Genomic DNA, 14,565 nt, shown 5'->3' with positions numbered 1-14,565 from the left:
GCGAGGATGCGGCGATTCCCCCTTTATTATGAACACTATTCCCCCTTGGACACTTTATTGCCCCTTTTGGACATTTTACGTTTATTATTGTTTCCAATAAATGCCTCTCCGTGGCTTGACGCCACACCCACTGTGTCTGTCTCTTGCTCACCCTGCCACAATATGTACCTGATTTCGACGCATATGGTTTCAAGGCCAAAAAGCAGAAAAAGTGAAAAGCATTCTAGAGACTTTTGCACAAGAATTGCACTTTTTGTTCTTTAATGGTGGTGCCGTTTTATTAATTTTTTTTCTGTTAAGTGTTAAGAGGTTCACTTTGTTTGGTGTTATAAGATAAATAAAAACATATGCACTGAAAAGTTATGTAGATGGTTGATTACTTGTATGACTAAAAAGTGTGTCAAGCATTGCAAAAAGGATCAGCTTTATTTCATAGATTGAAAACAGCTTTGAAATTACACAAACTGGCAATAGAAAAGCTGTTTTAAAACATTCACCTGGCGTGCTATACCCAAAGCCTCACCTTGAACCAAGCTTTGGTGAATCGAAGTCTGATTACAAACTGAATCCACCAAGGCTAGATATGTACCCTCTTGGATACTCATTGGTATATGGTATGTCCCTGCTCGATCGGGGGTGGCTTGTGACACATCGGGAACCCGGCCCCACAGCCCCATATCCATCACCAGGCATTGATCCTGGATGTGTCCCGGTTCCCCGCAGCGCCAGTACACCGGTCCAGACCTTACCTCCACACCTGTGACCCTGGATTTACCAACCTGGCAGGGAGGGGGAACAGAAACAAAGGGGTTCAGAGCAATAGAAACCCCCCGGGTCTGAGGAGCCGGCTTCGGGAAAATGACACCCCGTCTCCGGGGGGTAGGGACAGGAACAGTATGGGATGGGGAAGGGGAAGAGAGAGAGGAAGAGAGAGAAAAGGATTCATTGTCTCCCCTATACACCGTCAAATGGTCCTCTGCCAGCTGGACGGCCTCTTCCAGCGATGTCAGATGATGGCACTGGACCCACTCCGCCATTCCCTTTGGCAGGTGGATGATTCCATCGGCGCCATGGTCCTCAGCCAGCAGTAACCTCCAACAGAGTTGTTGGGTGAAGGCAAACTCACCAGCCGAACTCACCAAATGTCAGCGCCCGGAAGCGCTGACGGTGCTGTTCAGGGTTACGGCCAACCCGTTGCAGGATGGCTCCTTTCAGGTCTGAGTACTCCAGCAGACTCGCAACAGATAGCTGTTGTGCCACAAGCTGAGCCTCCCTCAACAACAGCAGCAACAGACGGACCGCCCACTTCGCCCCGACCCCAAGACAGTCTTTATTTAACAAAAAATCCTTGCTTTTCAGCTGAACACTTCCCAAATCACACACACACAGCTTGAAACTCGGCTCTCTTCCTCATCTGCCACTGTCTCCTCCCCTTATATCTCCGTGTCACAGCTCACTGGGAATACAAATAGGTGTTAGCACAGGTGTAAATCCTTAACCGCTCAGCTTTTCCGGACCTCACACTCCACAGATCGGTGCTCGATCACACTCCCACCTCCACAGCAACCTACATGGGGATTAGTTCTTTCAATTAGTCAACCTCCCACTAAGACTTTGGAAAATGTTTATTGTTATTTGAATTAGTGCTATTTTTGTGCAGTTCTGTCTTTATAGTATGGAAGGCTTTGTTTAGAAAATGTTAATAAAGCATTATGCTGTTTCATATTGTTTTGTTTTCTTTCATAAGAAGGAAATAAATGTATTTTGACAGGAAAAAAATAATTTTAGAGTCAAATTTCAGCACTTTTAAAATCTGCGAATAATTGGGCTTAACTACAAAATATGCGATTAATCGTGATTACAAACTTTAATCGACTGACAGCACTAGATTTAATGCATTAAGTATAGTGTATAGAAGTATCACAGAAGGATGTCTGTGCCCTGTTAATGTGTTTTGTTTTGTTTTTTTTTTACATATAGTACAGTCATCTTCATAATGTAAAGCACTTTTTTAAGATATTTACCTGTATATGATGCAATAAAGCAAAATAAAGTACACACTACTGTAAAATGTGGTTAATTTAGTAGCATTGCTAGTTTAGTTAGTTACTCCCCAACACTGATTAGAAGGGCATGTAATGTCTGGGACAACAGCAGCCATATTAATAGCATGCATTAAGGAATGTTATGATCACACTCGAATATTAACCTTTTACCATTCTGTCCAGGTATCAGCGGGCAGGGAGTGGTACATTCACACTATTTACACTGTTCGTTCCAGAGACAATGCTAACCGAGGCATTGGGAAAAGGAGTTTAGAGTACCATTCTTTGACAAACAGCCATCACTCAATTTCCGCCAGCCTGTCACGCAACAGACGGTCAGCCAATAGCGTTCCAGATTTGGCTCAGGAAATTGGTGCTGATAATAACCGTGGCACAAACATCTTGCATATTGCACTTGAACGCAGCACTCAGAAACTTCCCAACCGTAACAAGGAACCCCAAGAAGAGGGGATTGTTCCCAGAGAACTGAACCACAGAGAAACAAGTGACGATCGCCTTGTCATAATCATAGGAATCCTGGTTGGACTTCTCTTTACCATACTACTTATTGTTCTTGCCATTTTGGTAGTGCGATCTAGGAAGGAGAAGAATGTTACTGAGCCCCCCAAAGGCATCAGTAGCACAGAGCCCATGATGATGCAAGTTCTCGATAGCAACGACAGTTCTGAGGTTTGATTCCTGTGGACCTTCTTATTCAAATCATTTTTTGTTTGCAAGTGCCTCTTGTTCATTTGCTTGGGCATGTAAAAGACACATGGTGACTCGGAGTGGTTACGCTCTACCTCTCATTGGGATTTTGTTAGTTCAAAATGTACTTGAAATTAATAAGCACTTCTGTTGCCACTGCTTTAATAATAGTTTGAAGTCAAAGTTTTTTCCATGGAGAGCCACAAAGAGAGAGAGAGTTTGTTGTGTACTACTGTTTTGATGATACTGTTATTCATCCAAATGAGGCATTTACTTTTTATCCAAAGGTGATAGTTGAAAGAATGGTATTGTGGGAATGATGATATTGTATAAATACAGATTGTTTTCAGTCACTGAAGATTGTTAATGGCTTATTAATACTATAAGGCAGAAAGAATCAGATTGTACTACTGTATATTACTGGATGGATAATCCATCAGTCACGTATAATTGTTTTGTTTATTTTATTTTTTTGTGTGTGTTTTTCAGTTTCTACTTTGCAAAAGAAATGTACTGTAATACAATACTAACGTCAAACTACTGTAGTTTTGCTATTATCATACATTTCCATAAGAGTGAAATTATTTTATTTGTGGCAAAACAAATGCACATTTTACTATTCTGTTTCTGGTTTTTTAAGTATTTATGGTCACTATCAAGTTTTTGCATGGTTTCCTTTTTATCTACACTTATTATGTAAAAAAAAAAAAAAAATGTATTATAATGTAAATTCAGATCAAATGTTAATCAAATGATTTTGGCCATGTCACATTTCTTTGACGGGACAGAGTAAGCAAATGGCAGACCACTTTAGTTGTTACTTTTTTGTATGGAGATCACTGCAATGACTTTTGTACCTGAATGTGATGCTGCATGGTATAAAATCACATTTTATGAGATTAAAAGTGAAATTTATGACATTAAAACTACTGTTCTGTTGGTCACAATATGTGACTGTCGGGGAAAAGTGCTAAATTGCTTACATAAAATGTAAGATACCTTTCTGGAGAATAAGTAAAAAAAGTTAGAGCATTTGAAGTCACTTGAGTATGTAATTTCTTTAAAAGGCAATGAGGTCCAAATAGTTAAAGCAAAAGCTATTAATATAATCTCATATTCATGAAATATTTTAACAAATAATGATGTTGAATCTAATTAAGATACTGTATAATCTGCAGATAAATCTAAACAATTCTTAAAAACACAGATGAAATTTCAACAATTTATGCAAATAAAAGTGTAGAATTCAAAGTTATTTGGATTTCAACTCACATATCATTACAGCAAATTACAACAAACACCACCATTAGTTACAGAATTCTTACATTTGTTTTGTTTGTTGACAAACAAACAAAATATTCAGTATATTTGATATCAGTATTACGATCTGAGGCTTCAGTTGCTCTCTAATATTACCTTTTAGCATTTTAAGAAGACTAAATCTTTTATTTCTTTATTTGCTATGCAACTCAAATTATGACTCTCTTCAGCAATATTCATCCCAAATCATTCATGTTCTGTACATTTTATGACTGTCTCATGTTGTAATACCTCAAAACAGTGGTTTTTCCAAGTGTTTTGAATTTAAATAATTGTTTTGAATTACTCCATGTTGATTCTTTATTTTATGTATTTGTTAATTGGTTCTTATCAGTGGCAGTCATCAGCTTTATGAGATGACTTTGTCCTGAATCACTTTATGGGCAGAAAAGAATAAAATGTATCTTTCAATAACAGGCCCCAGTTATCATGGACTACAACAACCACAAAATAACACTGCTAAAGTGAGCCTGACTAGCAGAGTAATTGCATGGGAAAGAATATACAATCACTGAGCACTTAATTAGGAAGACCAGTACACCTGCTTATTCATGTGATTATCTAATCAGCCAATCATGTGGCAGCAGTGCAATGCATAAAATCATGCAGATTGTTCACATCAACCATCAGAATGGGGAAAAAAATTGATCTCAGTGATTTTGACCATGGAATGATTGTTGGTGCCAGACGGGCTGGTTTGAGTATTTCTGTAACTGCTGATCTCCTGGGATTTTAACGCACAACAGTCTCTAGAGTTTACTAAGAATGGCAGAGTTGTGGACTCAAGTCGTTGATAACTTGCCACTCGACTTAGACTTTGACAACAATGACTTGACACTTGACTTGGACTCGGAAATACATTATACCTTCTAAAACCAAAGTTTCGAGTTGTACATTTAAAAATGTGCAACAAATCAACTATTAATTTCACCAATAAACAATTTGTTTGATTTTCAAATCAGCGTGAGGGATCAAATGTCCATTTGAAGCGCAAGAGTGATCTGCTCTGACAGTGCGAGAGCAAAGTAAAGTTTAAAGAGGTTTAATGAGAGTGCCATATTAATCTACTATATATAATGCTGAATATGATGTATAATAATGCTATGGGGGAATATAATCCTAATGTTAAATTGCATGTCTGATTTGATTCCATCAGTAAATTATTATTATTTAACTGGATAAGCATGCACTTCCATTAAATAGCCTATGTATTTTTTATTTATTTATTTATTTTAATTTTTTTAAGAATATTTAGATGTTATCAGAGACAATACTATTTTAGAGAAATAAAATTGTAATTTAAAATATTTTAAATATTTGTAATCAGTGACAGTGTGTAAGCAACATATGTATCTAACATAATTCCATATTTTCAGTAAGCAGAATTATTAGCTAATATTTCTATTTGGTGTCACCACTGCCCTGTTCTGGGCAGATTTTTAGTCCTAGTATATCTGTGAGCGATCATTTAGTACTTTTAAGAACAGTACTTTTAGCTATATTTTTAAGGAAACAAACTGTTTTGCATATGACTATAAAGTAATAATAATAATAAAAACTTTTATTCTTAGCTTTTCTTGATTCAGGCTTAGTTTAAAGAATCGTGAAACGAACCGAACTATGAGTTCAGTATCGTGAACCGAACCGAATCGTGAGATGAGTGAACCGTTGCCACCCGTCCGTAAAATACGTGATCGTCCCGTATTTAAAGATAAAATGATGGGTCCCGTATTGAATCAATACTGGACGTGATTTGTCCCGTATTTAAGCTGGTCAGATGGTGTCACGGTGATATCGTTCTAGATTGCCAATGTAGCATTTATAAAAGTTGGAAAATTTGCCTATGGGTAAGGGACCGTCTGAAAAGTCCACACATTGTGCTAAAACATGTTAATACTGTGGAGGGTGTGGTAAGGGACTGTCTGAAAAGTCCACAAATGGTGGTAAAACTGTGGAGTTTTTTTCTGTATAAATGTTCAATAACATCAAACAATGAATGAATACAATCATAAAGACAAGTACAGGTGAAGGAAAAAAATAAACAAATAAAATAAATAAAAAGTATAAAAAAATATGGTTTAACCCATCCAAAATGTATACATAAATAAGATAAAGAAGACAAATAATCGAAAAAAATAAAATATATTTTTAACATATAAATGATGTCTTTTTTAAGTCATGGCTCAGGAAAGTTCTCAGTTTAGCATCTAAGAAAGGATATTCAATTTTTATTAATAATGCATATTAACTCAATGCATTTATTGCTAAAACTGTGGAGGATGTGGTTACTGAACTATTTGCTTTGCAAAATAATTGACTTTTTACTATGAGACCCCTGCTCTAAATAGAGAATATTTATATCATATTTGAATAAATGTTCATTTACAGTAAAAGCAAACAAATTTAGCTATGTAGGTTCTGCATTTTTATTCAAATAAGTTAGGTATAATTTATACAAATCAATGCAATTATAAATGTATACTTTTTAAAATCCTTCTACCACCCAGAGAGATCTCTGTTTCCCATATTTATATCAACATATTTTAGGACAATCAAAAAATATTTCTTTCACTTGTACTATTAGCAGTTATAATTAAACACTGTAAATTCCTCTATGTATAAAATGTATTCTGGGCAAAGAAAAGAAAAAAAATATGTCAGGCTCATTTTTGATGATGATTGGGCCTGGATGAATGCTCTCTCTGCTGTAGTGACAGGCTGTCATTTGCCACACATCCAGAATATACACACCACCATCCTGAAAAGCCCACCATAGAATTCTGTCCTGTAGAGAATACCAGTCACTACCAAACACATCCTATTACAAACACAGAGAAACATCACAATATCAGCCATAAACAGAGAGGCCTCCTAGTAGTCATACACTTGGAACATCTGAAACACTGTGAGGCCTCCAATGTAAGCAAGTGTTGTTCTCCACATCAACTGCTACGAGCGGCCTTGCCTGATATTGAACATGCAGGTTCATTTGCTTCAGGGCTGCCAAACAAACATTAATGGTCCTACAATTATTGTGTCTTTATGTGTTTTATTATTCACATCATTGTTGTGACTGTTAAATCACAGGAAAGAATCTACTGATGAAACAATTATAGTAATGAACCAATAAGCAAACACTCAAGGTAATTTATGTACTGTATAGGGTAGAAATCTTACTAGGTACTGCTTTCACAAAGAATTCAAACCACTGTCTCATAGTAGTCTCCCATCATGTACATGTGTTTGTCTTTCAGGCAATGTGTTGTCATTTGGGTTGTGAAATGGCGTGTTCTACAGACAAATTATGTCCACACATCATTCAGGTAAAAGCCAGCTGGAACTGGTGTGGACAAACCAGGACAGCATTTCTCTGTTACATCTGCAGGATGGAGTAAATAGAGACTGTGAAGTCACATAGAAGAAATTGCATCCTCCTTCGATGACTCAAACTAAAATTGCCAGATAAAATGTTGCATTACTCCATGTCTTTTAGGTCTTTTAGACCGTTTAAACTGGTATAAGGTATTTCTAGTTTGCTATTTCATTTACACTAGCCAAACTTTAACCCAGTTTTTCTTCCTTGAACAACACGTACTGTCCAGTAACGGCTTTCCAGCTGGGCACCTTCCAGTGGCCCAAACAGGGCATTAAGTATTTGGGGATTTTATTCCCAGCAAATTTGTCTGATTTAGTTAGTGTTAATTTTGATCCTTTAATAAAAAGGTTTTCAAGCGATGTCAGCAGGTGGGCTTCATTACATTTATCGATGATTGGGAAGGTTAATGTTATTAAAATGAATTGTATTCCAAAATTTAACTACCTGCTACAATCTCTCCCTGTAGATGTCCCCCTCTCTTATTTCCAGGAATTTGATAGCATAGCGAAGTCCTTCATTTGGAATGGTAAACGTCCCAGATTGCATTTTAATAAGTTACATAGGCCGATAGACAAAGGAGGGCTAGGCCTTCCCAAGCTTTTGTTTTATTACTATGCGTTCAGTCTCAGACATTTGGCTCATTGGTCACTTCCACCTGAGAGAGCCCCTCCCTGGTTTGTTATTGAACAGGCAGTTCTTGCCCCTATTTCGCCATTACAAAGTATCTCTATCAAACTAATCGGAAAAGTTAAGTTACACCCCGTTATTTCACATTGGACACTTATTTAAATACTGCCTCGAGCATATGGCAGAACCCAAGACTGTGTATTGGCAAGTCTCCTTTCTGTTGGCCGGAATGGATTGTGAGGGGGGTTGTTACACTCGGTGACCTATATGAAAGTGGAGTGTTGAAATCGTTTGAAAACTTGGTCCAACATTTTGGGATCCCCAGACCTCAGTTTTATAGGTATTTACAACTGCGCCACCTGCTTTGCACTGTTTTTGGGAGTAGCACACATCCCCCTAAGGAGGCAGATGCTTTGGGAGAGGTGATTGCGGCTTTTAGAAAAGGTCATGAGGCATCAGTGTACTACTCCCTGTTAATTCAGAGTATGGGGGATGGAGTCTTAACTTCTCTCAAGAGAGTATGGGAGAAAGATTTCAACTTGGCATTGGAGGAAGGAGTGTTCTTAAAAACGTTAAGTCTGCATCTAGTGATGCAAGGGTGCGTCTTATACAATTCAAAATTTTGCATAGATTTTATTGGACCCCCTCTAGACTGTATAGGCTTGGTCTTAAAGACACACCCACCTGCTGGAGATGCCAATCGGAGGATGGAGACATGGCCCATGTTTTTTTGTGGTGTGTCGAGATCCAGAAATTCTGGTCGAAGGTTCAGAATTTTGTGTGCGATGTGGTGGGCACTCGGGTTTCGTTTTGCCCCAGACTTTGTGTTCTGGGCGATGGGGCAGTCATCGATGTGGGGGATGGCCATATAGGGAACTGGGTTCTGACATGTGTGATGATCGCCAGGCAGGTTATTTTGAGGGGTTGGTGACCCCCATATCCGGAGTGGTGCACGGAGGTGGGGAGGGTGGCAGCTTATGAGGAGGAGTCATCTAGAAGACGGGGTGGCTTGGATAAGTTTGTTCGGAAATGGGGCAGGTATTTGGAGTTTTTGGAGGGCTCTCGGGTGGGGTGTGGAGAGAGTAATGTATTATAGTTTGTATGATTGTTATGTGTGTGTATGTATGTATGTATGTGTATATATATGTATATGTATGTATGTTTGTATATGTATGTATGTATATGACCATAGGGTTGTTTTTTTTTGGTGGGGGGGGGGGGGGTTGTGGGGTTTAAATGTTGATTTTATTTATATATATATATATATATATATATACATGTTTACATTTCATTGTAAAAAATGTAAATAAAAAAATAAATAAATAAAAAATAAATGATTGGTTGTATCGAGTGATGCAGGATGCTCAGACAAAAGAAGATGCAACCCAGTTGTTGATACCGAAGAGCCATCGGGAAATGCTATTCCAGACGGCTCATCATAATCCGATGGTGGGTCACTTAGGGTGAGAAAAAACACTAAACCGTCTAATAATAATAATTATTATTATTATTATTAATATTATTATTAATATTGTAGGAGTTGCATGGCACCACGTGAGGGTCAGTTTGGACAGTGCAGTGAAAGAGATTCAGCGTCAACTGTTGAACATGTCGGCAAAGCTGGCGAAGGTCGTTGTTGATGTGGAGGATCTTGCTGTTATATGTCAATCGATCACTGCCATGGAGATGAAATTCACTGAGATGGTTACAAGAGTGTTGGATGTTGAGAAACGGATCGATTATCTGGAGTCATCGGAGAGGGAATTAACTGCTAATCCACTAGCAACCAAGACGGACTTGGAGCCTGATTGGGAAAAGTTGGAAGACCTTGAAAATCGTAACTGGCGAAACAACGTCCGAATTGTTGGAATTCCTGAGGACGACGAAGGCTGAGATATGGTGAAATTCCTAGAAGGGCTCTTCCCAAGTCTGCTCAACATAACAGGCCATAAGATGGAAATCGAGCAAGCTCACAGGGTTCCGGCTTGGAGATCCATGGAGGGAGACAGGCCCTGATCAATTCTGGCCAAATTTCTGAGATCATCCGATAAAGATCTCGTGATACAAGAGGCGAGGAGTAAAAGAAGGCTTTCTTGGAAGAACATTTTCTTGTTCCCATAGTTTGCGAATTCGACGAGAGAAACGTGATCGATTCAAGGAATGCAAGAAACATCAACGGAAGTTCGCATTTGCACTGATGTTCCCGGCCAGATTGAAAAAAGATACTAAGGATGGCCGCAAAAAAATATTTACATGCCCACAGCAAGCAATGTCCTTCATAAAGTTAATGGAATGAGTAGGTTATTGTATGATGCTCTCGATACAGCCAAGTGGACCTGACTCACTGAACATTCACTTTTTTTTTTTTTTTTTTTTTTTTTTTGTGCTGGTTCTGCCTAGCGGCTGGAGTTTGTTTTGTGGAGGAACACACCTTCGGAACAGTTATGTGGATGAATCTACACATTCTTTATGCTTATGCCTCCTATTGGCTGGAGTTTGTTTTATAGATTATTTTCTGTTGTGTAATTCTGTCTCACAAAATTTTTATAGAAGCACTGGACTTGAGCAATCCGATGGCAAATTTGTCGTGGGGCCTCTTGTAGGCATACATGGACTGTTTGAGTTTAGAGGGATGGATGCTGGTTGCCGCTGTCGTGCATGGGGTTAATGCACACGTTTTTCTTTTTTCTGTTTGTTTGGTTCTGGGGGAAGTTTGGGGTTTGACTGTTGCACTAATGTCGGAATGTGGTTGTTCTAATTTTATTTTTGACACACAATCTATTTTTTTCTAATATGTCAAAATGTCAAATGTTAATATGAGTGGATTGTCTCTCTCCACTGGAATGTGAATGGGCTGGGGCACCCCATAAAAAGAAGGAAGGTTATTTATTTTTTCAGTTATTTACAGATTTTATTCTGCCCCAGACTTTGTATTTTGGGTGATGGGGTGGGTATTAACGTAGGGAATAAACACATAAAAAACTGGGTCCTTACCAGTGTGATGATTGGCAGGAAGGTGATTCTTGGGGGATGGAAGTTGGCTGGTGCACCCTCATTTCATGAGTGGTGCACCAACTTGGGCAGAGTGGTGGCCTTTGAAAAGATGTTGCATAGACAGCTGGCAGTTTGGGTGCTTATGACAAGAAGTGGGGCACTTATTTGGCCTTCCTAGAGGGTTGCCAGGGAGGAGCAGTGGAGAGGGACAGTTTGGATTGAATATATATAATTTATTAATATGTGGAACCTTTTTCTTTTTGTTGTTTAATTTTTTGTGTCTTTTTATGTCATCTAGTATTTTCTTTGGACTGTCTGTTTATATGTGTGTCTGTTATTATTCGGTGTCTGACCACTGGTATGAGTGTTGGGTGGTGGTGGGTGGTTGGGTTGGGGGGGGGGTTGGCATATAATGATGAAAGTTGATTCCATGTTTTCATGTGCTATTTGTGTTGATTTGAGTTTGGAATCAATAAAAATTGTTAATGACAAAAAAATATATTATTATTAATTTTGTCAATTCCCTCACAGATATGAAGTGCCTTCAGTTCAGTTTTTTTGCGTTGACAGCAGACAAATTATCCTTAAAGCAGCATAGCCTGTTGCATAGCCTGTTATGATGATCCATTGAGAGTTTAACTTTCTGACTATACAAATAAAAAAATAAAATAAAACAAATATTTAAAAAATCCCACACACTACCATAGCTTACAAAACACGATCAAACTTGTAGCAACGTTTCGGTCGCATGACCTTCATCGTTATCGTGTTATGCAATCTATTTTGGCAAGGATTTTTTTCTTTTGTATTTATAATAGCTTTTGTCTTACGCACCTACCTATACTTTTCAGGTGTGCGAGTTTTTGATTAGGACATGATGTCTATTTTATCTTACATAGCCTACATTGCTAATATCACATCACATACTATTTCAGCATAAAGAAAAATGTGATGTGTAGCTTTTCACACAAGTTTGAAATGTAAAAAAAAATAAAATAAATTATATTAGGCTATATACTCTATTTTTGTCACTAATTCTGTATCACCGATCAATGGACAGTCACCTCTGTTTATTTTATTAACTTTGTTTATAAAGTTTATTAGTTTATTAGCATAAACTAAATTATGCATTTATATCTGAAAGCGTTTTAGCAAACAAATTAAATGGCAAGAAATCTTTAGAAAAACTTACGTTATTCCCGAGCTTCAAGCTCCATTTTTATTTTTTTTAAAAGCATGTTTAATATGTCATTGTAACGTCCAAGAGTGTTTTCATCTAATGTTTTAGCCTATGTGATTGTTGTGTACACAGCCTGTCTGTGTTTAAATTGTCATTGTCTCTTCTTTATTTCATCAGGTTTTGCCACATGCACTCTTGCGATTTTACCAATCATATGCTTGGCATATCAATATTAATTAGGTTACTTATTCCAGTTAGCCAACCCATAAAATATGTATGAATTTTCATGAGACAGGGTTGGTTGTCTAGATACCTGATTTGTGAAAGACGCTGAAAAGTGGGCTCTGCTACCATAGATTCAGATTTATATTACAGTGAGAATAAAGAGACATTAGAAATCATGCATGATGTGAACTTTTTTTTTTCTTTTTTTTTTTTGTTATTAACATGTTTTATTGATTCCATCCACAAGACAGATAAACACAACATAAAATACGGAATCAATTATATAAATTAAACCCCTCCCCCCGAACAACCCCACACCCAACACAAACACACACTACAGTGGTCACTTACAATTATAACATAAAAAATTACAAAATTAAAAAAACAAATATGCTTTCAAACAACAAGACTGCACATACACATCAAACTAAAAATTAAAAATCCCTCTCCACTGCTCCTCCCCGAGAACCCTCCAAAAAAAGCCAAATATCCACCCCACTTCCTATCAAACAAATCCCATTTTCCCAGCCTTCTATAAATCACCTCCTCAAATGCTGCCTAACCACCCATCTCCCCACACCACTCCCGAAACGAGTGTGCCCTAACCATCTTCCACCTGCTAAGGATAATTTGTCTGCCAACCATAACTCCGGCTAGGACCCAAATTTTTAAGTGGCTATCCCCAAAATTAATGACTGCCCCATCACCTAAGATGCAGAGTCTGGGCAAAATGAAAATTGTGTGTCCAATACAGAAAAAGACTCTCTCTGCTTTGTATATCTTGCCAAATGTTTCCCTGCTTTGTCCCCCAACTCAAAGTATGACTGCCTTGCCCTGAATAGCCAAATCTCCACCTTCCGCGACAAAATAGTATTGTATCTGTATTTCAGTCGGGTCAATTCTCTGAGGCCATCAGATGACATTCGGCTTCATCTCTGCCTTGGCATTTTTAATATTCCCTTCCAACTCCACGAGTTCTTGTGCTTTGGATTTTGTGATGAATGAGACATATTGTATGATCAGACCCCTAAGAACCGCCTTAAGTGCCTCCCAAGCCACGCCCACAGAGGATACTGAGGACCAGTTGGTCTCCATATAAACATTGATTTCAGCCTTTAACATTTGTTGGAAATCAGGATTTTGCAAAAGGGATACATTAAAGCGGCAACTATATGATTTCTTTTTCTCCGTATGTGGCAACACCTCTAAACTCACCAGGGCATGATCTGAGTATGATTTCTTTTTCTCCGTATGTGGCAACACCTCTAAACTCACCAGGGCATGATCTGAGAGAAGATGTTTCCAACTGAGCAATCAGCAACAGATGAAATGAGGGACTTATGGACTGATGAAAAAAATGTATAGTCCCTACCAGATGGGTTTAAAAGTCTCCAAATATCTGTAAGACCAAGATATTTACACATCCTGTGAAGCGTCAGTGTTGCTCTAGGGGGCTTACACACTTTTGCTTCACTATGATCAAGGACTGAGTCCATCAAAAGATTAAAGTCTCCTCCCAATATTATATCATGAGGGGTGCCAGCGTCTTGCAACATCTCTTCAAGATCTATAAAAAAAGCCCAGATCATCAGCGTTAGGTGCTTAAATATTAGCCAAAATCAACCTTTGACCCTGAATTTCTGCTAAAACAATAACGACTCTTCCTAATTTATCATTAATCTGTTTGAGACATTTGAATTGTGGATGCTTACTTATCAATGTAATGACTCCTCTGCTCTTACTTGAGCCAGCATTAAAGAAAACATGTCCACCCCATATCTTCCCAAATTTTTCAGCTTCCTGTGGGGGGAGATGCATTTCTTGAAGAAAAAAAATCAAATTTCTTACGCTTAAGAAATTAATTTCTCCCGCCACACCGTCCAAACCGAGTCCCTGGTCTGTGGCCCTGTCTGAGGTATCAGCTTGAGCACGTAAGTGTCTTTTAATATCTCCAGAGCCCGAGGACTTTGAATTCTTTGACATGTTGACTGCTTACAACAGTTATGTAGCAAGGTGTATCGAATCTCACCAGTTTATGACATAAAAAGGATTAAAATCTAGCAAAGTTTGCAGAGCTCGTCGTTCACACA

The 14,565-nt window shown here is 38.1% G+C and overlaps 1 protein-coding gene across 1 annotated transcript in view; it reads left to right on the top strand.

Annotated features, from left to right (window-relative positions):
• LOC127422165 (FRAS1-related extracellular matrix protein 2-like) overlaps positions 1-4,489 on the top strand; it is a 154,119-nt gene extending 149,630 nt beyond the window's left edge. Inside the window, exon 25 of the mRNA XM_051665502.1 lies at positions 2,229-4,489. Within this exon, the coding sequence (XP_051521462.1) occupies positions 2,229-2,741 (513 nt within the window). The 3' untranslated portion in view covers positions 2,742-4,489. The remainder of the gene's footprint in view (positions 1-2,228) is intronic.
• Positions 4,490-14,565: the final 10,076 nt, after the last annotated feature.

This window comes from Myxocyprinus asiaticus, chromosome 31, assembly GCF_019703515.2.
Source record: "Myxocyprinus asiaticus isolate MX2 ecotype Aquarium Trade chromosome 31, UBuf_Myxa_2, whole genome shotgun sequence".
Lineage (NCBI taxonomy): Eukaryota > Metazoa > Chordata > Actinopteri > Cypriniformes > Catostomidae > Myxocyprinus > Myxocyprinus asiaticus.
This window is presented reverse-complemented; position numbering and strand designations above follow the sequence as displayed.